The 27,639-nt window shown below is 46.2% G+C and overlaps 1 protein-coding gene across 7 annotated transcripts in view; it reads right to left on the reverse strand.

Annotated features, from left to right (window-relative positions):
• Window positions 1-1,415: 1,415 nt before the first annotated feature.
• The window catches only part of LOC125448270 (activin receptor type-2B-like), a 183,822-nt gene continuing 157,598 nt past the window's right edge, over window positions 1,416-27,639 (reverse strand). For all 7 annotated transcript variants that reach the window (XM_048523481.2, XM_059640093.1, XM_048523445.2 and 4 more), the window contains 5 exons: window positions 26,450-26,598; window positions 15,497-15,611; window positions 11,224-11,362; window positions 8,103-8,233; window positions 1,416-6,089 (listed from right to left, as the gene is read on the reverse strand). In XM_048523481.2, coding sequence (XP_048379438.1) covers window positions 5,895-6,089; window positions 8,103-8,233; window positions 11,224-11,362; window positions 15,497-15,611; window positions 26,450-26,598 — 729 coding nt within the window. In that variant the 3' untranslated portion in view covers window positions 1,416-5,894. The remainder of the gene's footprint in view (window positions 6,090-8,102; window positions 8,234-11,223; window positions 11,363-15,496; window positions 15,612-26,449; window positions 26,599-27,639) is intronic.

Below are 27,639 nucleotides of genomic sequence, written 5' to 3' on the forward strand. Positions count from 1 at the left end.
AGCAAATGTGTCCAGGCCACTGAAAAGGCTATGTACAGCACTCCAAATCCTGTCACCTTGTCACAGTGTTATTTCTACTTTTTCTTTAAATTACAGCAAAAATTGTGACCATAAATATTTACAGTACCACACAGTGACATAAGACAAGGACAAGAGACTTCTGAAAATACCAGCCAGACTAGTAAATTGCGTTGTTTTTCTCAAAAGGTCCCAAGGCATGATTAACAATTTTTGCCAGTTTTCCATGTGCATGCATTGTATTAAATTTCTACTTGTATGGAAAAATAGATATATTTCGAACAGAAGCAGCTAAAATGGAACTACGATAATAAAATGTGAGGCTGGATGAACACAGCAGGCCAAGCAGCATCTCAGGAGCACAAAAGCTGACGTTTCGGGCCTAGACCCTTCATCAGAGAGGGGGATGGGGGGAGGGAACTGGAATAAATAGGGAGAGAGGGGGAGGCGGACCGAAGATGGAGAGCAAAGAAGATAGGTGGAGAGGGTGTAGGTGGGGAGGTAGGGAGGGGATAGGTCAGTCCAGGGAAGACGGACAGGTCAAGGAGGTGGGATGAGGTTAGTAGGTAGCTGGGGGTGCGGCTGGGGGTGGGAGGAAGGGATGGGTGAGAGGAAGAACCGGTTAGGGAGGCAGAGACAGGTTGGACTGGTTTTGGGATGCAGTGGGTGGGGGGGAAGAGCTGGGCTGGTTGTGTGGTGCAGTGGGGGGAGGGGATGAACTGGGCTGGTTTAGGGATGCAGTGGGGGAAGGGGAGATTTTGAAACTGGTGAAGTCCACATTGATACCATATGGCTGCAGGGTTCCCAGGCGGAATATGAGTTGCTGTTCCTGCAACCTTCGGGTGGCATCATTGTGGCAGTGCAGGAGGCTGCCACAATGATGCCACCCGAAGGTTGCAGGAACAGCAACTCATATTCCGCCTGGGAACCCTGCAGCCATATGGTATCAATGTGGACTTCACCAGTTTCAAAATCTCCCCTTCCCCCACTGCATCCCTAAACCAGCCCAGTTCATCCCCTCCCCCCACTGCACCACACAACCAGCCCAGCTCTTCCCCCCCACCCACTGCATCCCAAAACCAGTCCAACCTGTCTCTGCCTCCCTAACCGGTTCTTCCTCTCACCCATCCCTTCCTCCCACCCCCAGCCGCACCCCCAGCTACCTACTAACCTCATCCCACCTCCTTGACCTGTCCGTCTTCCCTGGACTGACCTATCCCCTCCCTACCTCCCCACCTACACCCTCTCCACCTATCTTCTTTGCTCTCCATCTTCGGTCCGCCTCCCCCTCTCTCCCTATTTATTCCAGTTCCCTCCCCCCATCCCCCTCTCTGATGAAGGGTCTAGGCCCGAAACGTCAGCTTTTGTGCTCCTGAGATGCTGCTTGGCCTGCTGTGTTCATCCAGCCTCACATTTTATTATCTTGGAATCTCCAGCATCTGCAGTTCCCATTATATCTAAAATGGAACTACAACTGGCAACATGCCACACAACAGTTGTACCATCACGTCCCTGCAAAGACACAAATTAAATTAAAATAAACCATACATTTTCATCCTATGGTAGTGTGGATCATTAATTAAATCTAATGACAGGTTGTAGTTCAAGTCAATCGTATCCCAGTGCACAGCACTGAGAATTTTTTAAAATATAAAAGTATTGATTCTAAAATATGGTTGTTGCGACATTCCAAAAAGGTCTCATTTTGTTAAGTTGTAACTCTTCATACCAACTGCTGTCTCACTTTCAAACCTCACGCAAGCTTTGGGCAATTCACCATCTGCTTTTCTTTCAAACAAAATCAACCACAGTAGGGACTCAGCAAAGCTACTGCATGAATAAACTCCATGAGGTCACATCTGATTGCAATGCATTTGGGTCCATCTCCCCATCCCAAACCCCACTTTCAAGAAGTGGTTTTCAACAAAGGCAATTTAAAGGGCCAAGATACACTTCCCTATGACCAAGAGTCACCAGACCAGATTCAGATCCCATCTGAAACGTCAACTTTCCTACTCTTCTGACGATGCCTGGCCTACTGTATTCCTCCAGCTTCACACTGTGTTATCTCTGAATCCAGCATCTGCAGTTCAAACTATCTCTGAATGTTTCGGTAATTCTGCCTTCTTCCAACCGATGCTGCAAGACCTGCTAAGTTTCACCAGCAATTTCTGTTACGATTACACAATGTTGTTTTGGAGGGGCAGGCCACGAAGTGGAATACATGGGTGAAGGGATATGTTGCTCGGTTTCTGGTATTTCCTCATGGGGACACTGACAAACTAACAATGTAAGCATGCCCTTACTGTCTGCTGCTTCCCCAGGCAGTGTTTTCCCACTGCCTCTACCTAACATTCTGTGTGAACTCAGACCCAATTCCATTTCATAATCTCACAGTGAAACACACCCTCAACAGCATGGCAGAACCCGAGTCAACCATTAACAAGAGTGAGGAGTCTCTGTCATACAGAAATCCAGGCATCCCTTGTGATCTCAAACTCGCTTTTCCACGTGACATTCAAGGATACTACTCTCCTCTCCTCACCTGGTTACACAGAATACTTCACTTGACTGCCGGCTGCTAAGGACAGATCGCAAAATCCAAGCCAAACAACCATCATGAAACCAAGCTCATTCACCTCGAAGGAAATAAAACTGAAAGGAACAGCTGCAAGAGGTTTCTCTGCAAATCAAGCACAACTCATGGTACTCAACAATTATTGCAAAATTTGCAAATTTTGGTTCAACAGCACCTTATAAATACAAGATTATTTTTCCTTTCACTCAAGATCATGCCAATTGGCCACAGAACCAAATACAGCTTTGCGTTCTCCAGTCTACTTCCAGCGTGGACATACTTTCATACTTAAAATTCACCCACATTCAGAGAGATGTAACACATCAATTCCGAACCAACTTAATCAGCCATGTCATGACATGCCTCGACAGTAGGTCGGACTTGAAACTGGACCTCCTTGCCCCGAGCAAGAGACACTACAGATCTACAGTGCAAGACCTGTCAAGAGAGTTGCAGCTGCACTGAATTCAAAAATAAATTGACCCTTGAACACATCCAGACAAATTCAGTAACTGCTTGCGACAAGATTTTGCACAAATCATTTCTCCAGGGGCATTGCGGCGCTGCAAAAGGGTGGGTGTGACAGTGATCATTCAGCAAGGATGAAGGTTGGGATCAGGATTAAAACAGACAAAGCATGTTGGAGCCAATGTCTCGAGAATCTAGGAACTAACAGAATCAACACGTAAACGATGCTTACAGAGATTCAAAAGGCACCAGAGCAACAAGGGAGTCTCTCCAGACTCCCAAGGCTCCTCTGCCAATTTTAAGCAAACTGCACTTGGCTCACGCAACACAAATTATTGATCTGACCCCATTACCAGATGAAGGCGAGCAACACAGATTCACATCCGTGAAAAGAGAAACAAAGCTTTCTCATGGAGATACCTCAATGGCAGTGTCCAGATCATCAGGCACAAAAACTTTGAAGTGCACAAACTCTGAACTACAAAGGAATTGAGATGAATCAGCCAGCAACCAGCACATAAAACTTGCAGTCCTTCCCTCTGTTGTCCTGTCACCAAACTCAATCAATGCACTGCCTGAAAAGCCACAGGAAGATGATTCAATAACAACCTACAGAAGAACACAACTCTTTCAAAAAGCTAGCAGGGGTTAGAGCACCCAAAAGGCTGCCCCACGTCATGAGATTCCATACCTTGTAAGGGTTTGGTCTGTGCTTCAGATTTCAAAACCCATTAATTAAACTTCTTCACCCAAAAATTACAGTGCCTGGGGCTAGGTTTTCAGCTGTCTTAATTCTAAAAGCAGTTTTATAGAAATGGTCAAGATTGGCTCGAAAATGTAAGTGCAGAAAAGGAAATAAAGGCTGTAGTTTTCAAGATATTTCCAGACAGTGCTTGCTGCTCAGCAGGTAAGAAGTGTTTTTTTTAAAAAAAGCTTGTATTGGCATTTTTGTGAACATTTAGCACAAAGATATTACACTCATAAGACCATATTTAAAACAAATCTCACATTAGTCTCATATTACTACTCATCCTGTTAATTAACAATATGGCACCTGGGACTGTGGGTTGGGAGGGCACGAGAGACTGACAGAAAGAGGAAGAGAGAGAGAGGCTTAGAGTATTCCTAAAAGGAAAGATTCTTCCAAACTTATGTTCGGAAGGCAACTGCCGGACAGCGAGATTCAGCCAGAAGAGCAAAAGGTTATTTGTTTCTTTTCTTTTGATTCAAAAAGTAGAAAATAAAACTGCTACAGGAGTGAAATATTCGAGAGAGTTCAGAGTTACAAAAATAACGGCCAGAGTTACAAAAATAACGGTCAGAGGAAAGGTGAGGAGATGCTAGCACAGAATGAGACATATAATGCCCAAGTACCTTATCATAGCCAATATTCGACAACTGCATAAAGTTATTTACAATGGTGCTTTACAAGGTAAATGGTAGCACTTCCTAAGAATTTGGAACTTATTAAACTCCCTTGTCATAAAAGCCAACTTACATTAAAATAGCACTACAGACAACACAACTAACAAAATATATAATAAAATCATACAGGTAGAAAAAATCTGAGGTATTTCTGGTTTTTGAGGTGGTCTATGGTCATGAATTTTTTTCTCTTGTTAAAACCTCGGAAGCCACGTGTTTATGCGTCTGTATTTTTCATCGCTGTTCTGCGTGTGTTTTGTGTGTGTATACGCATGTGTTTTCTGAATGATGCAAAAATAAAACCTGCACTGAAAGAGCAGCGTTAGGGACATTCGTTCACTAGAACTACTTATGGTGTGCGTAAATGCAGCCACAACATACGTGCCGCTTTTAAGACAAAATAAAGATTCTCTCTTATTTGTGGGGTAATGGATGATGACGCAGCCCCCGCCTTAGGAAAAAAATCCCTCCCCTCCCCAATTTACTGGTTACCTGAGAAATACTTTCATAGCTACGTTTTGTTCTACTTTATTTATCCAAATGCTGCAAGGGTTTGTTGATCCTCCCTTCCCCACGATGGTCTCCCTGTCAAGAAATGACCAACTGTGAAGAGATTGCTACAGTCTCTCCGTGCATGTGTGTCCGTGTCTGAGTGTATGTGCATGTCTGAACGTGAGAGTGTGCGTGCATGTCTGAACGTGTGAGAGTGTGTGTGCATATCTTAACTGTGACACCCGTTCAATCCAATGAGACATGTTCACCATTTCAGCACTCTCTCTGCAAATAAAAATTGTGGATCCCTTAAGGGGGGTAAATCGCATGTAACAGTCTAAACGTTTCCTCCTATAATTGCAGCATCCTTCAGTTTTGTTTTCTGTCCACTGCTTTCTTTTTGCGGGCGATGCAGGCTTCGTATCAGCGTGTGTGTGTGTGTTTTTTTTTTGAAATTTTCCTTTCTCGAAATCAAAAGTCACAAACATGCCGTCGAGGAGACAGAAAAGCCACAAAAATGAGCAGAGATAAAGAAACCCAGAACGGCTAAAATGGATTCGAGTCTGGGAGGTACCTGAACCTGTTTCTCGCGCGTGTGTTTCTGTTTCTTTTTTTTTGCTGCATTCGCTGGTCGGCACCTGAATGCTTTTATACTGAGATATCCGTTAAATTACAGTAGAGTAAATGTGCTGGTAAATTGTTTTAAAAGTCAGGTTGAAATAGCAGCTGTGTTGCGTCGAGAGTTCGATGTCCAACCGAGTCAGGGGAAAAAAAGACAGTTATTTACGCTTTTTTTTCTTTTGTCCATCTCTCCTTTTGTTTTCGATGTTTTCCTCTCCGCTTTCCCAATTTTTGTTTTGTTTTGTTGAAAGAAACACACACCAAAGAGGGAAAACGAAAGGAAGAACGACACTCAGATGCTGGACTCTTTGGGCGGGAGGTCCACGTTCGTGACGGCCGTTACCATGGCTACCAGGCAGTCAGAGGTAGTGCCGTTGATGAGTCTCCGGATCTGGGAGATGCGCTCGACGACACATCCGGCTGAGAGGCGAGCCTCGGCGTCGTGATCCCAGCACTCCTCGATCGTCTCACAAAACAACGCGAGACCCTAGTGCGGGGCGGAAAACATGTTTCTTTAAGAAAACACACACACACACAACGCATGCTCAGGAATCGGGGCTGGCTGTCGCTTAGCAACGCAGGAAAATCGGAGCTGGAGTAGGCCCTCTTGGGGCCGGCCATTGAAATCATCCCTTACTGGAGGAATAGGAGCAGGCCATTCAGCCCCCCCTTAAGCCTGCTCTACCATTTAAATCAGATCATGTCTCATCCTCCACTGAAGGAACAGGGTCAGACCATTCAGCCCTCTCAAGCCCGCTCTATTATTTAAATCAGATCATGTCTCATCCTCTACTGAAGACCATAATGAAGAGCAGACCATTTGGCTCCTCAAACCCACTCTACCGTTTGATAGGACTTCTCTTATGGGGAAGTCAGAGCATTGAGTACAAGAGTTGAGATGTCATGTTACAGCTGTTCGAGACATCGGTGAAGTCACATTTGTAGTACTCTGTACAATTCTGGTCACCAAGCTTTAGGAAGAATATTATTAAACTGGAATGTGTGCAAAACAGATTTATAAGGATGTTACGGAGACTGGAAGATTTGAATTATAAGGAGAGGCTGGGACATTTTTCCCTGGAGAATAGGAGACTGAGAGGTGGCCATACAGATATTTACAAAATCACAAGGGGGATAGTTAGGGTGAATAGTCAAGGTCTTCTCCCTAGGGTAGGGCAGTCTAAAACTAGGGGACATAGGTTTAAGGTGAGAGGGTAAAGATTTAAAGGGACACGAGGAGCAACATTTTCAGGCAGAGAGTGGTGTGATAACAAGCTGCCAGAAGAAGTGGTGGAAGCAGGTACAATTATAAAATTTAAGACATTTGGACAGGTACATAGAGATAGGAAGGGATTAGAGGGAAATGGGCCAAATGCAGGGAAATGGGACCAGTTCAGGAAACCTGGCACAAATGAGTTGGGGGGGCAAAGGGCCTGTTTCTGTGCCGTATACCTCAATGACCCCACAGGAGCATAACTGGAGGTTGTTGACATAAGTTGGTCATCAAGAAACCCATTGGAGAATTCAGGAGAATTTTTTTATGCCCAAAGAATGGTGAGAATATTGTACTCATTCCCACAGCAAGATGTTGAGGAGAACAGAATGGATGGAGCAGCTAGACAATGAAATGAAGGAGAAGGCTATAAGGAGCGTTGTGATCCTAAACCAAGACAGGGATAAATGGGAGGGAGGCACTACCTGGTCAGGATGAATGCCCAGTCTCTACCCATACATCCTTTGGTGATCCTGAGTAAAATAAGTAAGATGCACCTCATCAGGGTCCTGTAATGAGGTGATACCCAGCAACAAAAAGCCAGATGTTTCAGAATAAAACAGAGATGTTTGGAAACAAACCCATGCATTTGTCATGTTTAATAAAAGAACAAAAATCATTAAAGGCCTTTTTGTGTTAATTCAGTGGGGAGGCCGGACTAGAGAGAAAAATAAAATTGCTACAATTAATTCTGGGTGTAACTGTGCAAGTATGCAGCCAGCAAAATGAATGACTGCCTTAACTCTGTTCAGAAATTATTTCCCTCCCGGTGTTTCTTTAAAATCCATACAGAGAATGAGGCCATTGCTGTGTAGCCCAGCATTTATTACCCATCCTAGAGGGCAGTTAAGAGTCAACCACATTGCTGTGGGTCTGGAGTCACATGCAGACCAGAGCAGGTAAGGATGGCAGTTTCCTTCCCTAAAGGACATTAATGAACCAGATGGGTCTTTCTGACAATCTACAATAGATTCACAGTCATCATTAGAATCTTAATTCCAAATATTTATTGAATTCAAATTCCACCATCTGCTGTGGCGGGATTCAAAGCCAGGTCTCCAAAACCTGACCGGGGTCTCTGGAAGTAACAGTCCAGTGATAATAGTACTAGGTCATTTTCCTGGCTTTTCTATAAAAATAGAAGTCCATTCAGCTTTTTTCCCCACCAAACGGGAACTAAATCCTCATTGGCCAGGCAATCAAATCACAAAGTTGTCAAATACATACCGGATGCTTATACCAGCATTCTTTCAGGACTGGCCTCAACTTTTTATGGACGACCACATCCTGCAAGTCCTCCAGTGTCGGGTGTTGGCCAATCTCTTCTTCAAATGGCAAAATGTATTCGTCAACAGGCCCTGTATGAAGCAGAGACAAGATGACTTCACTTAGATTGGAGAGGTGACTGTTGTAGGTTACACCTTTTTGTTAGAACAACAGAAAAAGACAGCCGTTTTCAAAAAGGCATGAAACGATTAAATGGTGTTGTTCAGAGGGACTTGGGTATACCCAGACAAGACCAAAAAGGAACGGAAATAGGAGTAGGCCATTTGGCTCCCTTAGCCTGCTCCGCTATTCAATGGGGTCGTGGCTAATCTGATGCTCTTCATGTCCACTCTCCTGCCCTTTCCCAATGACCTTCGATTCCCTTACTGTTCAAGTAGCAGGCCACTACAGCAAGCAGCTGGAATAGCAAATGGAAAGTTAGTCTCTCACACAAAGGATATGGAGTTCATTAATAAAAGAATCTTGCTACAATTATGCATGGTTTTGGCAAGACTGCAATTGGCATACGGTGTACTGTTTTAGCATGCACTTTCAGGACATAAAAAATTGCACTGAAGTTGTAAGTAGTTCATTAAACTGGTCCCTGACACTGGGCAGCTATCCACTGATAAGGGTTTGAACCATATTCTCAAAAGGCGATCCCATTTGAACATAGAGAATTTGAAAAGGACTTGACAGAGCTTCCCATAGTCACGGAATCTACAAAACAACGGCATCAACCCAGGATAAGGGATTCATCACACCCCTTACTCATTTTTCATCTAATGCTTTCTTGAATGCCACTATCACATTTGTAAGCAGAGCAATCCAGACTTCAAACAGTCACTGTGTGAACATGTTCTTTTCTCCCATGGCATTTTGTTCTTTAGCAGATCACTTTAAAACTGTGACCACTTGTATTTGATCCTTTTACAATCAGAAATAAATCCTGTCTTGCTATTCTGTCCAGATCTCTCATGACTGTGAAAACTGCCAACAAATCTCCTCTTGGGCCTCTATTCTGCAAAGAAAAGCAACTCAATCTCTCCAATCTACCTTCATAACTGAAGCTTCTCATCCCAGGAACTATTCTTGTTAATAGCTTCTGTAGGGTCTCCAATGCATTCAGAGCCTGCTTAAAGTGTGGCAGCCAGCGCTGTACACGAGACTCCATCTGAGGTCTTACACAGGTTTCGCACAGCCACCCTCATCTCCCGTATTCTGGTTCCCACTTAATAAAGCCTAAGATACTATATGCTTTATTCAGCGTGCAACTGAAAAATGACTTCCGAAACCAAAAAAGTAGCCCTTGGGTGAGAAAATCGTAAGAGGAGCCCTCACCAAAATAAAAATGATTTGTCCCCTGGCTTAGAGCCATAGGTCAGGTCCAGATCCACAGTAAGAGGTACAAACTTGCTTTTAAGTGATGCTCAAAAGTTGTGATTTTGGTTCTTTTGCCAACATGTGCAATTTATATAACAGCACGAACAAAAAAAAACACAGAAATACCTGGAAAAACTCAGCAGCATTTATAGAGAGAGAAGCCATGTTAACATTTTGGGTGCAATGACCCCTTCTTCAGAATGGTCAATAATCAAATAACTCAGTTAGTGCCAGTCGTATGTAGAAACATTGTAATAAGCAAGCACAACAAAGTTGGGGAAGCAGGCAGTTTAATTAAAAACTAAATATGAAATGTACATAAAAAATCCTCTCAGAGATACGTACACTCTACTTATTCTGGCCACTTGAACATCCCCAATGTTCTATTATTGGAGATCCTGCCTTCAGCTGCCGAGACCCAGAGCCTAAACTTCAGTGATTCTCTTTCCTCCTTGAAAACACTTTTAAAACCTACCCTCTTTGTCCCATTGTTTAGTTGCTCAACCTAACATTCTTCCTATAATACCCCCGTAAAGTGACTTTGAACATTTCATTCTGTTAAAGACAATATTGAAATACATGTTGCTGTTAGAGATACTTGTCAAGTCACAGGCACAGAGCCATACAGCACAGAAAAAGGCCCTCTGGTCCAACACATCCATGCTGACCAGGTTTCCAAAACTGAACTAGTCCCCATTTGCTTATGTTAGGCCCATATCTATCTCTCTCATCATAGACACGGTCTGACCTGCTGAATATATCCAACATTTGTGGCTTCTATTTCAGCAAAGCATCAGAGTTGAAGGGGGCACTATACTTCCCCATCCTTATTTTCAGAGGCTGGGCAGTTTGGTCTCTGAGGGATTAGATCGCGACTGAATCTTATCTGGGATAATCTTTGCTAAAAGATGCAGAGTTAATGAGTTAGAACAAAAAGAAATGGAATGGTTTGTACCTATCACTTTTTATAAGCCTGAAACATTCCAAAGTACAGCACAGTTAATTAAAGTAGTCATTGCTGTAATTTGGGCAATCAATTTGTGCATAGCAAGCTCCCACATACTGCAATATGATAATCACTAGACAATGTCTTTTAGTGATGCTGAATAATGCGTAACTATTTAACCCCTTCTTCACCAATAGCACTGGATAGTGTGTGAACCCAAGGGAAGTTAGGAAAAGAAAACAAAGTTATAAATTGCTGGAGAAACTCAGCAGGTCAGGCAGCGGTGCAGAGAAACAGTTAACATTTTGAGTCCAGTGACTCTTCCTCAGAATGGAAGCAGCTAGGAAAATGTTGGTATATGCCAAAGATGGGTTTAGGATGGGGAGGGGAGTGAGCAATAGGTGGAGGTGAAGCCAAGAGAGAGAGAGAGAGAGAGAGAGAGAGAGAGAGAGAGAGAGAGAGAGACAAAGTAGTGGGTAAAGCCTGGCCTGTGAGAATGAATATCTGCTAATGGGGACCATTCGAGGCTGTCAGTGGGATGTTTGTGGTAGCAGCCATGTGACAGCATGGGAAGATAAGACCTTTCGCTCCCTCAGTCCTGTGATGACAGGTCAGCCTAGATGATACGCTCAAGTCTCCAAAACAGGACCTTCTGACTCAGAAGCAAGTGTACTACCTACAGATCTCATCATTGCGACAGTAAAAGGAAAACTTAGGCTGTCATTTTGAACAAGTAATAGAGTTGGCACTTGCCATCGGCTGCGGTACATCTCATTACCAGCTCCCACAGTACCAGTCCCATGGCATACATGTCTATCCTAAGAAAGGCATCTCGCTGGAAGTTAATCGCACCCTCCAGGACTTCGGGGGCCATGTATCTCCGCGTCCCGACCTGTGGAGAAAGAGGATTCCTCTGTGAGCAAAGCGTAGGCCTCTGCAGAAGGCAACTCCACCACTCCCTGAGGGAATGATGGTTCCGGCATGCGGTCCATCAGTCCACCATTATTCATTGCTGAAAGCCATCACCAGTCACCTCAATGAAGGAGTTGCATTTGGTGGTGAGAGCAGCTTCGCAGTCCTAAGGTCCTTGAATCTCCCGTCTCAAAAGTCATTCGTTACAAAGAAAATTCTCAAAACATGGAAAACGTATAGCACAGGAGGTGGCCATTCTGTCCGTGCTAACTGGAAATGAATAATTCTACCTCATCCCACCTTCCAGCACCTGGTCCACAATTCTGTAGGTTAAGGAATCTCTGATTTTCTGGTTTTAAAATGTGATGAAAACAGATTTTCGCATTTACCACCCTTTCAGACAGACAGTGTCAGATTGCACACCCACACCCCCTTCACTCTCTGGGCGAAAACTGTATTCCTACCCAGACCCAACCCCTTATCCCTTCCCATGCAACCCTGCATCTCCCATGGCTAATCTTTGGACATCTTTGGACTGAGAGACGAACTGGAGCACCTAAAAGGAAACACACATGGAAATGGGGAGAATGTGCAAACTCCACACAGACAGATGCCCGAGGGTGGAATTGAACCCAGATCCCTGGTGCTGAGAGGCAGCTGTGCTAACCACTGAGCCACTACGCCACCCCCATAAATCTCTTTCGTAGCCCATGATCATATCCTTCTAGTCGTGCAGCAATCACAACCTCTCTATTCTCATTTCAATACCTCCGCTGATGAAGAAAGCAAATAAATTAAGGAAAATATCCCAAATGCCCCCTTATACAACCGATCTCCAGCGACAGGCAGGGATCTGTGGACACGCGCTCGAAGGTCCCATGATCCTCAAATATCCAAGGTTTATTGGTAATTCTTTTGTCTTGCAACCCCACTCCCACCAACTGCATGACCTCAGTCTTCTTGACATTCAATGCTATTTGTCACCTCTCTGCCCACCTGGCCTGTCCATTTATGGCTTCCTGCTAGCACAATTTTTGTAGTACCTGTGAACTTGTAAATAATGGCCCCTATCAAACATATACATACTGATACACACCACAATAAGCAAAGGCCCTGCTGTGCGCCACGAGAAACGGCTTTCCTTGACCGTTACCCCTCCCTTCTGACTGCTCCACCAATTTTGGATCCAAGTTGTGAGACCCACATTGTCTGCCCCTATTAATGCTTACAAAAATTCAAGCAAGTGAAGAGAAAACAAGGAATGTCCACATGTGAATTGGAATAGTGATACCCAACAGCTATTCATCTCAGAGGATGGTATTTGTGCACTCTCACCCCTGCCGTTGCAGAGTGTGACCAGGAAGGGAACTCCTCCATTTTTTGCTGACCAAAACCTTACTACTTACTACTTCATTTGACACTCAATAATCATAGAAAGCTCTGTGCAACTCTGTCTTTCAATTATTCATTCACGAGATGACAGCGTCAGTGGCTAGGCCAACCCAGAGGGCTGTCAGGATCAACCACATTGCTGGAATCACACGTAGGCCAGACCAGGTGAGGAAGGCAGTTTCCTTCCCTAAAGGACATTAGTGAACCAGATGGGTTTTTCCGACAATTGACAATGGATTCATGGTCATCGTTAGATTCTAAATTCCAGATTTTTGTTGAATTCAATTTCCATCATCTGCTCGTCGAAACCAAGTACCCAGAACATTGTCTGGGTCTCTGAATTAACAATACAGCAATAATCCACCAGGCTATCCCCTCCCCATTCTTAATGGGTGTTTCACAAACCAGACAACAAAGGGCTGAAATTGAGTTTAACATTCACAGGCTCATTCTATGTCCAAGCATGCTGCTTACCAAAGCCTTTTCATCTTACACTCAACAGAACAAGTGCCAAATTTCAAACTGTCACACATCTTCTAATTCTATGTATCTGGTTTGCAAGTCAACTCTGTTTGGCCAGGCAGACCTTAATCAGCCTGTGTTTACAAAACCCAGCATGAGACATCTCAGGCAAGAGGCTATTCCATAACTGGGCAACAGGTGCTGAACAATCCAGAGTACGCTATTAGGTACAGGCGCAACTAACTTAACATAAGCAGTCAAGCTCATAAGGCGATCACTTCTGCTTGTGAGAATTGATATCCAGACGTGCACAGGAACCAGTTCTCTGCAAACAAAAGGAACACATTCAAGCTTTGACCCTTTTTGAATTACATGGGCACTTGGCAAACCTGTTTTCCATTGTATCTCACTGTATTTTTTTTCTATTCATTTTAAGAGATGTGGGCTTCTCTGGCTGGCCAGCACTTCTTGCCCATCCCTAGCTGCCCTTGAGAAGGTGGATGGATATAGCTCAGTCAACTGGAGTTGACTTAGCATCCCTTTTCTCTGATAAATAAACTGCTGAGATCACTTCAAATGTGGCATTCTTGCGTCTGTCCTGATGAGTGCAAGATGATACAATTCAGCAAGGTGTGGAACCCTGCAGCCCAATGGTATCAATGTGGACTTCACCAGCTTCAAAATCTCCCCTTCCCCTACTGCATCCCTAAACCAGCCCAGTTCATCCCCTCCCCCCACTGCATCACACAATCAGCCCAGCTCTTCCCCTCCCCCCACTGCATCCCAAAACCAGTCCAACCTGTCTCTGCCTCCCTAACCTGCTCTTCCTCTCACCCATCCCTTCCTCCCACCCCAAGCCGCACCTCCATCTCCTACCTACTAACCTCATCCCACCTCCTTGACCTGTCCGTCTTCCGTGGACTGACCTATCCCCTCCCTACCTCCTCACCTATACTCTCCTCTCCACCTATCTTCTTTTCTCTCCATCTTTGGTCCACCTCCCCCTCTCTCCCTATTTATTCCAGAACCCTCACCCCATCCCCCTCTCTGATGAAGGGTCTAGGCCCGAAACGTCAGCTTTTGTGCTCCTGAGATGCTGCTGGGCCTGCTGTGTTCATCCAGCTTCACATTTTATTATCAAGGGCTACTTTTCAGCTCTACACGAGGACCCAGCTACTCACAAATATGGGCAACCTAGTCCGCACCACTCAGCCAACAAGTACAGGCTCTCTGCACCCTGCCGAACAGCAGAGGGACTGCAACACAGTTTAACTTAGCAGTTTCGGAAATATAGCACCAATAATGGACATTGGTGGAGTGCTTTGTGTTGCTGACTGACTGGCTTTTTAGAGAAGCTGCTCTCAGTTCATCTCAAACAAAACACTGTCTTAGGTACAAAAGTGGGTTCTAATCGCCTGTTTGCACATGGATGGTTTTACTGGACTGTGCTGCCTGATACTTGTACTGTGAAGTGACTCTGGCAAATGACCCACACCCTGCCTGCTCCAGCATTAATCACACATTCTGTATCCAGCTGGAATGCCTCACCTCCCTTTTGGAGCACCATTGTGCTTTGCTTTTCTGAAGCAGATGGATGGGATTCTGCAGTCAGAGCTAAGGGTGAGGGTGGTGGTGGGGGTGAGGGTGGTGGTGGGGGGGGAGGGGGTGGTGTGGGGTGCTCTTTGCTGCTTCCAGCACTCATACAAACGCCTTTCTCTTTGCACCGCGGGGACCCTGAGATCCCTATTCTACAGGAGCTGGGGCATAAATCACAATGACATACACCTATTCACCAGTTTCACAATGGAGTCATTGAACAATGCATGTATTCCATCACAAGCCATCGATATGATGGGTTTTGTGTGGTGGTGGGGAGTGGGGGAGGTTGGGAATTTTAGGAGAGCCATATGTTGAATGGAAAATTATCCTCCATACGCAATAGGAATCAGCAAAGACTCAAAAGGACGGGGGGGTGGTGGTGCAATTATTCAAAATTAAAGATTTTCAAAGCAAAGGACAACTAACTCCACCCATTGTGTTTCTCTGGTTCATATTGGATTATTTTTGTATCGGTAAAGCTATTAATTAATATAAGGATTTAATCGTTGTCTTGCTCCCTAACTAACCAAAGATTTGCATATCCCACACCCCTCGAACACAATTGACAAGTCCAGCGCTGACCTTCAGCTCTTTTTAATTGCATCAGGGTTCTCAAAGTGCCTTGCCATTCAGTTATCCTCGCTCTGCAAATTTATGTTACCTGCCCATGCGTGTCTCCAGGAGGTTTCCCAGGTTCAAACCTGACGGCCAGTCCAAAGTCAGCAATGCACGCCGACAAGTCTGTTTTCAGTAGCACGTTCTTGCTTTTAAAATCCCTGCAAATAAAGAGAGGAGCAAGAAATGGGATCAAACGGCAAACCCTTGCGGCTCACACACCCTCCCACATTCTGGGTCCTGGGAAACAAGAGGCAAAACAAGAAAACACAACACCAACATCTGCACCAAACATTGCTGTGAATTATCCTTCTCTATCCCCACGCTGATCACCTTGACCAGTAACATACCATGTGGTTTCCATGAGACACACAGGTAATGACAATACACGAAGATATAGATTCGGGAAACCACGTAGTCACTCATGACTCAAATTGTATGTCTATAATCGGATTTAATTTGCATCCTTCATATCCAGTTTTTAACAGCCCATTAAGTCGAATTCAGCCAAGCTTTTTGCAGCAAGCTCTCTCAAACTGCAATGTTACAATGACTGCAGAATCATAGCATCCCTATAGCGTGCAAGCAGAGCATTCGAGTCTGCACTGACCCTCTGAAGTGCATCCCACCCAAACCCACAACCCTCCCCCCAACCCTATTCGGGTGACCCTACATTTCCCACCTAGCCTACAGTTCCCTGGACACCATGGGCAATTTACAAGATACACCGCAGAAATTCAACAAAGGTCCTCAGACAGCACCTTTCTGAGCCCATGTCCACTTCTATCTCGAAGGACATGGGCAGCAGACATATGAGAACACCACCACTTTCAAGGACCCCTCCAAACCACTCACCATCCTGACTTGGAAACTTATTGCAGTTCCTCCGCTGGGTAAAAATCCTGGAATTCCCTGCCTAAGGGCATCGTGGGCCAACCCACAGCAGGTGGGCTGCAGCGGTTCAAGAAGGTAGTTCACGATCACCTTCTCAAGGGGCAACTAGGGACGGGTAATAAATACTGGGCCCAGCCAGCGATGCCCACATCCCACAAGAAATGAATTTTAAAAAATTTAGCATGGCTAATCCACCTAATCGGCACATCTTTGGACTGTGGGAGGAAGCCGGAGCATCAGGCGGAAACTCACGCAGACACTGGGAGAACGCACAAACTCCACACAAGGGTGGAAATGAACCCGGGTCCCTGGCGCTGTGAGGCAGAAGTGCTAACCACTGAGCCACCGTGTCACTCCATCAGGTTATTGTTTCGAGAGATGTTGACTGAGGCAAGAATTTCCCAGGAATCCCTGAATCAGGACCAGGGTCATTCCGACTCAGTGAAAAATCTAGACCCATAAATCCAATCCATATGGAGAAACAATGAACACAGTTAAGAGAAGTTGGGCTGTGCAGCCAGAACAGCAGAGCACAATAACGTGGAAGTGACCACATCAGTGTCCAGTCACTGAGACACATGGCCAGATAGTCTAGTGCTGGACGCAATGCAGGGAGAAGGTTCTCGGTTCATGTCTTGGATTAGAAATCTGAGCTATAAAGAGTTGAGAAGTCACCTTGTTTTAAATCAGCAAGATTGGAAATTGCAAGAATCCAGAAAATGACTTCAAATTAAACAATCAAGATAGAACACAAAATACTGTGGATGTTAGAAATTCAAAATGAAAACAAAATGATGGAGAAACACGATTTAAACAAAAACCCAAAAGAACTGCGGATGCTATAAATCAGGAACAAAAACGGAAATTGCTAAAAAAAAAGCTCTCTAATGAACTCTGTGACGTCCTGACTTGGTCATGGTCCTCTCTCATCACCTCCTTTAATCACCTCTGCCCCTTTTCAAAAGGCATCCAGGGCCTTCCTGTATATTTAAGCCTGTTGCTGAATTCCAGTCACACAGAGTCCACGTAGTTACTTCCCGCACAAAGATGACTTCCCCAGTTGTGTCAGAAGAGTCATTCACTTTATGTCACTTTTTAATCCCAAACTGCTCATTTGAAATGTTTCAAATAAAAAGCTGCATGGGGGGCTGGTTGCCAATGCAGAGAGACCCCCAAAGCACAGGTTCAATTCCTGCCCTCTCTGACGTTACCACGAAGGATTCTCCTTCCCAATCTTCCCTCTCCCCTGCGATGTGGTGACCCTCAGGTAAAAACCACCAGTCATTTCTCTCTAACGGCAGTGCAGCCTTATGTCCAATAAGGCAGCGGCAACGTTACCTTTTATAATCTGTCACTGGGAACAACTTGCCTGGACCAATGCTCATTAATCTTACCTCTCAACATTAATGCTGAGGTGCACCATCATTAACAGGCTGCTCGGAGATTACACAATTATAAACCAGACACTTTTATGAGGGTTTCACAATAGGACGCCTTGTATTTTTATGAAAAATGCAATTATAGATTATCTCTGAAATGCCTAATTCCTCCGCATCTTGTGCTATTTTTCTTTCGACTGCAGTAATGTAAAAGCTCAGGGACTGCAAAGGCACACGCATCTACTCATCTCGACAGGCCATCACTTCACCACCTAACCCCGAGGTGTAGCCAAGTCTCAGGCCCCACTACTTCGTAATTAAAAGGAGGAGAAACTAGGTAGCACCAGAGCTGGGCTATCAAGAAGAAGTATCCAGGGTCAATACGGCTCTTCTCCCAATTACTCACAACGTAATGAACACAGAAGGAAGAATTAATAGCTTGATCAGTAGAGCACACAAGGAGTTTTAACTGGAAGGGAATATGAGGCTAACCTCCTTCTGCCTCTCATGGGAAAAAGAAATTGTCATTTTGCTTTAATCAATCACCAATGACAATGAGCCAAGCTTCCCACCTTCCTAGCTCGCAGGTTGTCACATATTCTTCGAACTTAAGAAACAGCAGAGGGAGGCCATTTGGCCCCTCTCCATTCAGTAGGATAGGATTATGGTCTCAACTCATTCCTGCCCACCCTCAATCGACATGACTATCACAAATCCATTCACAGCAACACCCCCCCGCCCCCCCCCCCATGAAAACATTCCATGATCCTGCCCCGGCCACACTCTGGGAATGAGAATCCTGCAGGCTAATAATCCTCACAGACTCTCTTCTATTTAAATGACTGCCCCAGTTCTAGTCTCTCCGACCAGGCTAAACATTGCCTTAGCATCCAACATCTCAAGTCCTCCCAAAATCCATTACCCTCCAATAAAATCACCTCCCGTTCGTCTCAACTCCAAGGGATACTGGCCCAGCCCGTCTCACCTCTTTCTTGATTGGTAAGGGGATCAAAGATTACAGGGAGAAGGCAGGAGAAATGGGATTGAGAAACATATCAACCATGGCATGGCCTAACATTTCTCTTATACCTAATAGCCTTCCCACATGTCCTAACATTCCACCCCAGAAATCAGTCGAGTTTCCTTCCCTGAATGTCTCGTGCTATTATGTTTTCTCATAAACAGGGAGAGTAAAACTTCACACAATCTTCCACAGGGGGCTTTACCAACACCCTGTAAAATGGGGACAAAGCAGCTCCACTTCGTATGAACGCACAGAACAACAGATGCTGGCAATTTGGAACAAAACAAAGTAGAGAAATTCAGCAATTCTGACAGCATCTGTGGAGACATAAGTAGAATTAACATTTTCAGTTCAATAGGACTCTTCTTCAGGGCTCTTCAGAAGAAGACACAGTGGACTGGAAAAGTTAACTGTTTCTCTCCCCAAAGAGATGCTGCCAGACCTGTTGATTATCTTCAGTACTTGCTGCTTGTATTCTTCCTGTATTTGCAAGGAATGACAATATGCCGCATGTTCCATAACACAGTTCAGAAAAAGTGCTTCAGCCCAGAGTCCGTACCACCAAAAAGAAACACACCACTACCTACACCAGTGCCTCTTTCCTACACCCAGATCCTTCTGTACCTCAGTGTTCTACAGCCTCACTCCTGCTTTATTATTCTTCCTGCCAGAGTGCACAGATTCACATTTTTCGCACATTATATTCCATTTGCTAAATTTTGATCCCCTCACATAACTTATCCACATCTTTCTTCAGACTTGGACAAAACCTATGACCAGAATTAGGCCATTTGGCCCAGCCAGCCTGCTCTGCCATTCAATTATGGCTGATATGTTTCACATCTCCAACGTCCTACCTTCTCTCCATAACTGTTGATCCCTTTACTAACAGGAACAAATCTGTGTCTTAAATACCCTCAGTGAATTGGCCTCCACACACCTTCGTGGTAATGAGTTCCACAGATTAACTATCTTCTGGTTGAAGTAACCCTTCTCATCTTAGTTCTAAAAGGTTGGCCCTTCACTTTGAGGAACATTTGTCTCCTTCGCAGCCATATATTCAGGCTGTTCATCAGAGTAATTGATAATGGACTGTTCCAACCCCTATCCCTTGTCTTCAAGGTGGACAGGGCTTCAAATTAACAGCTGCCTCTACAAAACAGCAGTACACTCTCTGATGCCCTGAACTGGGCACTGAAGCATTAACCGTCTGATCCGGGGCAGTAGTTCTATCCACTGAGCCCAGCGTTTGTAGTGCCATGTATACCTTTAGGAGGCATACTCATGTCATCAATACTGAGTACTCTATTTTACCTCAGGATACTTGAAACATGACACTCCACTGGAAGCACACTCCTCTATCAGTTTTAAACTAATAGTTTAATGTCAGCCCGGTCTCTCTCACACAGTCATAGAGAACTACCATCTAGAAAAAGGCCCTTCTACTCATTGAATCTGCTCTGGTCAAAAACACCGACCTAACTTTTCTAATCCCACTTCCCAGCACTGGTCTATAACCTTACTTGCCTTGGCTTTGGCAGGGGTACATCTAAATCCTTTTTTCAATGTGATGTGGGTTTCTGCCTCTACCACCCTCACAAGCAACAAATGTCAGATTCCCACAGTCCCCAGGGTGAAAATTTATTTCCTCACATTCCCTCTAAGGCCTCCTGTCCCTCACCTTAAATCTGTGCACCCGCCCCCACTTCCCCAGCTGTTGATCCCTCCACCCAGGGGAAAAATTGCTTCCTGTCTACCCTATCAGTGATAATGGGAACTGCAGATGCTGGAGAATCCAAGATAATAAAATGTGAAGCTGGATGGACACAGCAGGCCCAGCAGCATCTCAGGAGCACAAAAGCTGACGTTTCGGGCCTAGACCCTTCATCAGAGAGGGGGATGGGGAAAGCGAACTGGAATAAATAAGGAGAGAGGGGGAGGCAGACCGAAGATGAAGAGAAAAGAAGATAGGTGGAGAGGAGAGTATAGGTGGGGAGGTAGGGAGGGGATAGGTCAGTCCAGGGAAGACAGACAGGTCAAGGGATGAGGTTAGTAGGTAGGAAATGGAGGTGCAGCTTGAGGTGGGAGGAAGGGATGGGTGAGAGGAAGAACAGGTTAGGAAAGCAGAGACAGGCTGGGCTGGTTTTGGGATGCAGTGGGTGGAGGGGAAGAGCTGGGCTGGTTGTGTAATGCAGTGGGGGGAGGGGATGAACTGGGCTGGTTTTGGGATGTGGTGGGGGAAGGGGAGATTTTGAAGCTGGTGAAGTCCACATTGATACCATTGGGCTGCAGGGTTCCCAAGCGGAATATGAGTTGCTGTTCCTGCAACCTTCGGGTGGCATCATTGTGGCACTGCAGGAGGCCCATGATGGACATGTCATCTAAAGAATGAGAGGGGGAGTGGAAATGGTTTGCGACCGGGAGGTGCAGTTGTTTATTGCGAACCGAGTGGAGGTGTTCTGAAAAGCGGTCCCCAAGCCTCCGCTTGGTTTCCCCAATGTAGAGGAAGCCACACCGGGTACAATGGATACAGTATACCACATTGGCAGATGTGCAGCTGAACCTCTGCTTAATGTGGAAAGTCATCTTGGGGCCTGGGATAGGGGTGAGGGAGGAAGTGTGGGGGCAAGAGTATCACTTCCTGCGGTTGCAGGGGAAGGTGCCGGGTGTGGTGGGGTTGGAGGGGAGTGTGGAGCGAACAAGGGAGTCACGGAAAGAGCGGTCTCTCCGGAAAGCAGACAAGGGTGGGAATGGAAAAATGTCTTGGGTGGTGGGGTCGGATTGTAGATGGCGGAAGTGTCGGAGGATGATGCGTTGTATCCGGAGGTTGGTGGGGTGGTGTGTGAGAACGAGGGGGATCCTCTTTGAGCAGTTGTGATGGGGGCGGGGTGTGAGAGATGTGTTGCGGGAAATGTGGGAGACGCGGTCAAGGGCGTTCTCGATCACTGTGGGGTGAAAGTTGCGGTCCTTGAAGAACTTGGACATCTGGGATGTGCGAGAGTAGAATGCCTCATCCTGGGAGCAGATGCGGCGGAGGCAGAGGAATTGGAAATAGGGGATGGAATTTTTGCAGGAGGGTGGGTGGGAGGAGGTGTATTCTAGGTAGCTGTGGGAGTCGGTGGGCTTGAAATGGACATCAGTTACAAGCTGGTTGCCTGAGATGGAGACTGAGGGGTCCAGGAAGGTGGGGGACGTGTTGGAGATGGCCCAGGTGAACCGAAGGTTGGGGTGGAAGGTGTTGGTGAAGTGGGTGAACTGTTCGAGCTCCTCTGGGGAGCAAGAGACGGCACCGATACAGTCATCAATGTAACGGACGAAGAGGTGGGGTTTGGGGCCTGTGTAGGTGCAGAAGAGGGACTGTTCCACGTAACCTACAAAGAGGCAGGCATAGCTGGGGCCCATGCGGGTGCCCATGGCCACCCCCTTTGTCTGCAGGAAGTGGGAGGAATCGAAAGAGAAGTTGTTGAGGGTGAGGACGAGTTCGGCTCGACCTCCCAGTCTGCACCTCACAGTCATGAACCATTTCCACTCCCCCTCCCATTCTTTAGATGACATGTCTATTATGGGCCTCCTGCAGTGCCACAATGATGCCACCCGAAGGTTGCAGGAACAGCAACTCATATTCCGCTTGGGAACCCTGCAGCCTAATGGTATCAATGTGGACTTCACCAGCTTCAAAATCTCCCCTTCCCCCACTGCATCCCAAAACCAGCCCAGTTCTTTCCCTCCCCCCACTGCATCACACAACCAGCCCAGCTCATCCCCTCCACCTAGTGCATCCCAAAACCAGCCCAGCCTGTCTCTGCTTTCCCAACCTGTTCTTCCGTTCACCCATCCCTTCCTCCCACCTCAAGCCGTACCTCCATTTCCTACCTACTAACCTCATCCCACCTCCTTGACCTGTCAGTCTTCCCTGGACTGACCTATCCCCTCCCTACCTCCCCACCTATACTCTCCTCTCCACCTATCTTCTTTTCTCTTCATCTTCGGTCTGCCTCCCCCTCTCCCTATTTATTCCAGAACCCTCTCCCCATCCCCCTCTCTGATGAAGCGTCTAGGCCCAAAACATCAGCTTTTGTGCTCCTGAGATGCTGCTTGGCCTGCTGTGTTCATCCAGCTTTACACTTTATTATCCTGTCTACCCTATTATTGTTCTTCATAACTTTAAACATCTCAAGCATGTCCCCCCTCTCAGTCTCCTCTGCTCCAAGGTGAACCATCCCTATCTAATCTCTCTTTATACACAAACTCTCCAAACCAGGCAACACCCTGGCAAATCTCCTCTGTATATTGCTTAAGCGATGTAATGTGTGAATAAAATGGTCAGTTGCGTTAAAGGTCAGTTAGATTTTTCAATCCTACAATATTCACGTCTGGTTTCTCATGTCACAAGGTGACAACAAGCAAACATGGACGTGAAACACTGTATACCGTATCGACACCTTTACAGGCAGCTTAGTGCGTCTTCTACAGGTAAACTGAGAAAGCAGTGCAGCATTAAGTGCAAATTGCCAACCAGGGTGCGTCACACCATCAAAGGGATTCCTCCAGAGAGAAGCCAGACCTCGAGCACTGAAGGAACACGAAGCTTTTTGTGCAATTACAGCAACTCACCTCCAGGAGGCAGCAATTCACTGCCCGAGGAAATAAATCTCCGCTTTTCTCCACTGGATTTTCCTGTTTAATTAGCAAAGCCACTTACCACAGCTTCCGTGGGTGCAACATGATCCCACAAAAGCACCTGCCAGGATTAATTCCGACGTAACAATCACGGAATTTGAGTTATTTATCAGGGAGCCCAAAACCAAAACAGGGAGGAGAACACAGCTCAAAACATACTGCCAAAAAATCCACAGGTATTCCTCTTCCCCTGTCACAGCAACGCCAAACTGAACTCCCCAAGAACCTCTGTTACATTATAACTAACACTCAATCCCAGGTCACAAAAGTAAAATTGCAGAGTCATGCCAATTACCATCGACTGCCAGTTGAGGCTCAATTGGACCAGTCCGGGCTGAGACTGATATGCTTCCTACAAGGTGAGGGCTTCACCAGCAAAACAGAACCAAAGTGTACACCAGCCGAGGTCAAATAATGGTGTTCAATGGCCTGAAGGGTCACCGGACCCGAAACGTTAACTCAGCTTTCTCTGCTGAGCTTTTCCAGCAATTTCCGTTTCCGATTCCCAGCATCTGCAGGTCTTTCGGTTTTCTGGTTAAAGGGCCGATAGACAACAGACAGTAGGTGCAGGAGTAGGCCCTTTGGCCCTTCGAGCCAGCACCACCATTCATCATGATCATGGTGACGTCGCCACTCTGGTTAAAGAGCTGACTGGGGAACTTCCAACACCATAATGGTCCCCTTGTTCCAGTCTCCCCCTCCAACCCCCCACAGCGATTGCTGTGCGCGCTTGAGAATGGGAGGCAAATCCCATCAGATCATGGCACAGGCAGGTTGTATTCTCTCCTTGCCTGGCGCACACACACACACTATACATGGTCAGCAAGGGTCCCAATGGGCACCACGGCCAATACATTTCATCTTCATCCCTACCCTGCTGCATCTACTGAGGCTGCTTCGGTGGGGCTCTCCCCGGAGACACAAGGTCTTGGGATAATGCCCCATAAACAGATGGAGCTGGCACTCCAGGCTCGAAAGGAGGGAGCGCTGCACTATTTCAGGCGCCACCTTTCAAACTGAGGGCCTCCTTCCCCTTCTCCTTTCTCAGGTGGACACGATAAATCTGGTTTGCCAAGCTCTGTGGGAAGTTAGGCCCAGTGACGGCGGCCAAGAACCACTCACCACCCAATGACACTTTCAAAATCAGAGACCAGCTCGTTAGCTTGATGAATGACTGAGATGCAGTAATTGCAACATCAAAAAAATACTGCACTGGCTTCAAAGCTCTTCGAGATATCTGTGAAAGGAGCTTATAAATGGAAGCCTTCCTTTCGTTTATAAACTACCTACCCGTTGCCGATAACTGGATCCTTCACAAGACTATAGGACGTAGGAGCAGAATTAGACCGTTTGGCCTGTTGAGTCTGCTCCACCATTTGATCAGTGCTGACAGGTTCCTCAAGCCCATTCTCCTGCCTGCTCCCTGTACCCCACGAGCCCCTCACTAATCGAGAACCTTGAATTCCTCAACGGCCTGGCCTCCACAGCCCTCTGTGGCAATCAGCTCCACAGAATCAACCCATTTCTAAAAAGGGTAATTCTCCTCAGTTCTAAAGGGTAATTCCTTCACAGTGAGGCTGTGCCCTCAGGTCCTAGTCTGTCCTACTTGGAAATGCTTTCTCCACATCCACTCTTTCCTGGCCCCTCAGGACCCTCTAACTTTCAGTCAGGTCCCCTTCATCCTTCTAAACTCCATCGAGTACAGACCCAGACTCCTCACCCGCTCCTCATATGCCCTTCATCCCCGGGATCATTTTTGTAAACCTCCTCTGGACGTCCTCCAATGCCAGTGTATTGTTCCTTAGATACAGGGTCCACAGCTGCTCACAGTGTTCCGAATGCTGTCTGACCAGAGCCTTATACAGCCTCAGCAGTACATCTCTGCTCTTGTATTCTCGCCTTTTTAAAATTAATGCTAACATTCGCATTTGCCGTTCTAGCTGCCAACTGAACCTGCATGCTAACCTGAAGACAATCGTGAACGAGGACTCCCAAGACCCTTTGTATTTCAGATTTCTGAAGCCTTTCCTCATTTAGAAATTAGACTATGCCTGTCTAATCTTCTACCAAAGGGCATAACTTCACAATTTCCTACACTGTATCCCATTTGCTGCTTCTTTGCCCACACTCCTAGACTGTCCAAGTTGTTCTGAAGCCTCCATACCTTCTCGATACTTCCTGTGCTCCCACTTATCCTTGTGTTGTCTGCAAACTTAGCAAACAAAGCTCTCAGTTTCTCTGTCCAGATGGTTAATTGTTAATGTGAATATTTGTGGTCCCAACACAGACCCCTGCAGAACTCTACTCTCTCACTGGCTGCCATCCTGAGAAAGACCCCCTTTATCCCCACTCTCTGCCTTCTGCCAGTCAGCCAACCCTTGATTCACACCAGTATGTTGCCCCTTAACACCACGGGCTCTTATCTTGTTTAATAGCCTATCAAAGGCCTCATGGAAGTCCATGTCCATTAGATCTTCTTTGTCTAACTTGCTCATTAATTTGAGCAGATTTGTGAGGCATGACCTCCCCTGATGAAGTAGCGCTGACTCAGCTGTTTTACCATGCACCTCCAATTACTCTGAAACCCCGTCCTTAATAAGGGAATCTAAAATCTTACCAATGTCTGTGATCTGGCTAACTGGCCTATAGTTTCCTGTCTGCTGCCCCCCCCTCCCTTCTCAAACAGGACAATGTCAGCATGGCCCCCTGGTGGCACGGTGGCTCAGTGGTTAGCACTGCAGCCTCACAACACCGGAGACCCGGATTCGAATCCAGCCTCGGGTGACTGTCTGTGTGGAGTTTGCACGTTCTCCCCGTGTCTGCGTGGGTTTCCTCCGGTTTCCTCCCACAGTCCAAAGACGTGCAGGCTAGGTGGGTCAGCCATGCTAAATTGCCCATAGTGTGCAGGGGTGTGTGGGTTATAGGGGGATGGGTCTGGGTGGGACGCTTCAAGGGGCAGTGTGGACTTGTTGGGCCGAAGGGCCTGTTCCCACACTGGAGGGAATCTAATTTGACTCTGTACCTGTGGGCGATTGCAGGCTTCGGGCCTTCTCCTTTGTATCGGGGAATGTCTTCGTGAAGGAAAGCTAAGCCGCAGGACATGGTCTCTGCGATGTGACCGAGTTCGTTCCAGCTGATCACATTGCCTTTTAGATAGTCGGACAGCGAGCCCTGCGTTTAAATAAAAAATAAACAAAGACAGACGTTAACGGATTTGTGTTCACTCCCCATGCACAGTGCCAACAGAGGTGTCAACCTGAGCAGTTGAGAAGATTCAGTCTTCTATTTTCCCTACTTTGGTAACTGCACAAGTTACCCAGAATTCCTGCTCCAGGCCAACATTCGATAGCTTAAAAAGGTCCACCCTGGTGACATAGGCCAGGCCCGGTTACCAAGGAGAGATCGTATCCAGCGTGAGTTTAACGTTCGGCGGATTTGGAGGCCGCGAGGTATTTCAGTGCAGAGGTGCGTTTCGCCTTTTTTTTTGACTCGCAGTTTGTAAGTGTTTGTTTTAAACAGGATAAACTGAGGCCAAGGAGGGAGAAAGAAAAATATTAGGTCACGGGAAAACCACAGTTAGTTTATAACAGCAGCAGGAAATGTTTCATTATCCAGCACACCTCGGGGGGCTGGGACCGTGCTGGATGATCAAATATTCCGGCAAATCAAGAGGTATGACCTCACTAAATACTGACTCAGGGAAGCTTCAAGACATCAATATCCCTCAAAAAAAATCCATGTAAAATCATCAAATCACCTCTTAAATTCTCTGTAAAAACATAGCATAAGTAATAGGAATGCGACATAGAGGGTATACACATCACTAAATAAAAACCGAAAGAACTGCGGATGCTGTAAATCAGGAACAAAAACAAAGTTGCTGGAAAGGCTCAGCAGGTCTGGCAGCATCTGTGGAGGAGAAAACAGAGTTAATGCTTTGGGTTCGATGATCCTTCCTCAGAACCACAGAGTTCAGCAGAAGTAGGCCATTCAGCCCATCAAGTCTGCTCTGCCACTGAATGGGATTATGGCTGATAAAATAAAAGAGCAAAATTAGACCATTCAGCCCACCAAATCTACCCCACAGTATGGTCATTTTTCTCAACCCCATTCTCCTGTCGTCTCCCATATCCCCTCACTAATCATGAACCTATCCATCTCTGTTTTAAAGACATTCAATGAATTGGTTCCCACAGCCTTCTGCGCCAATGA

This window comes from Stegostoma tigrinum, chromosome 2 (assembly GCF_030684315.1).
Source record: "Stegostoma tigrinum isolate sSteTig4 chromosome 2, sSteTig4.hap1, whole genome shotgun sequence".
Taxonomy (NCBI): Eukaryota; Metazoa; Chordata; class Chondrichthyes; order Orectolobiformes; family Stegostomatidae; genus Stegostoma; species Stegostoma tigrinum.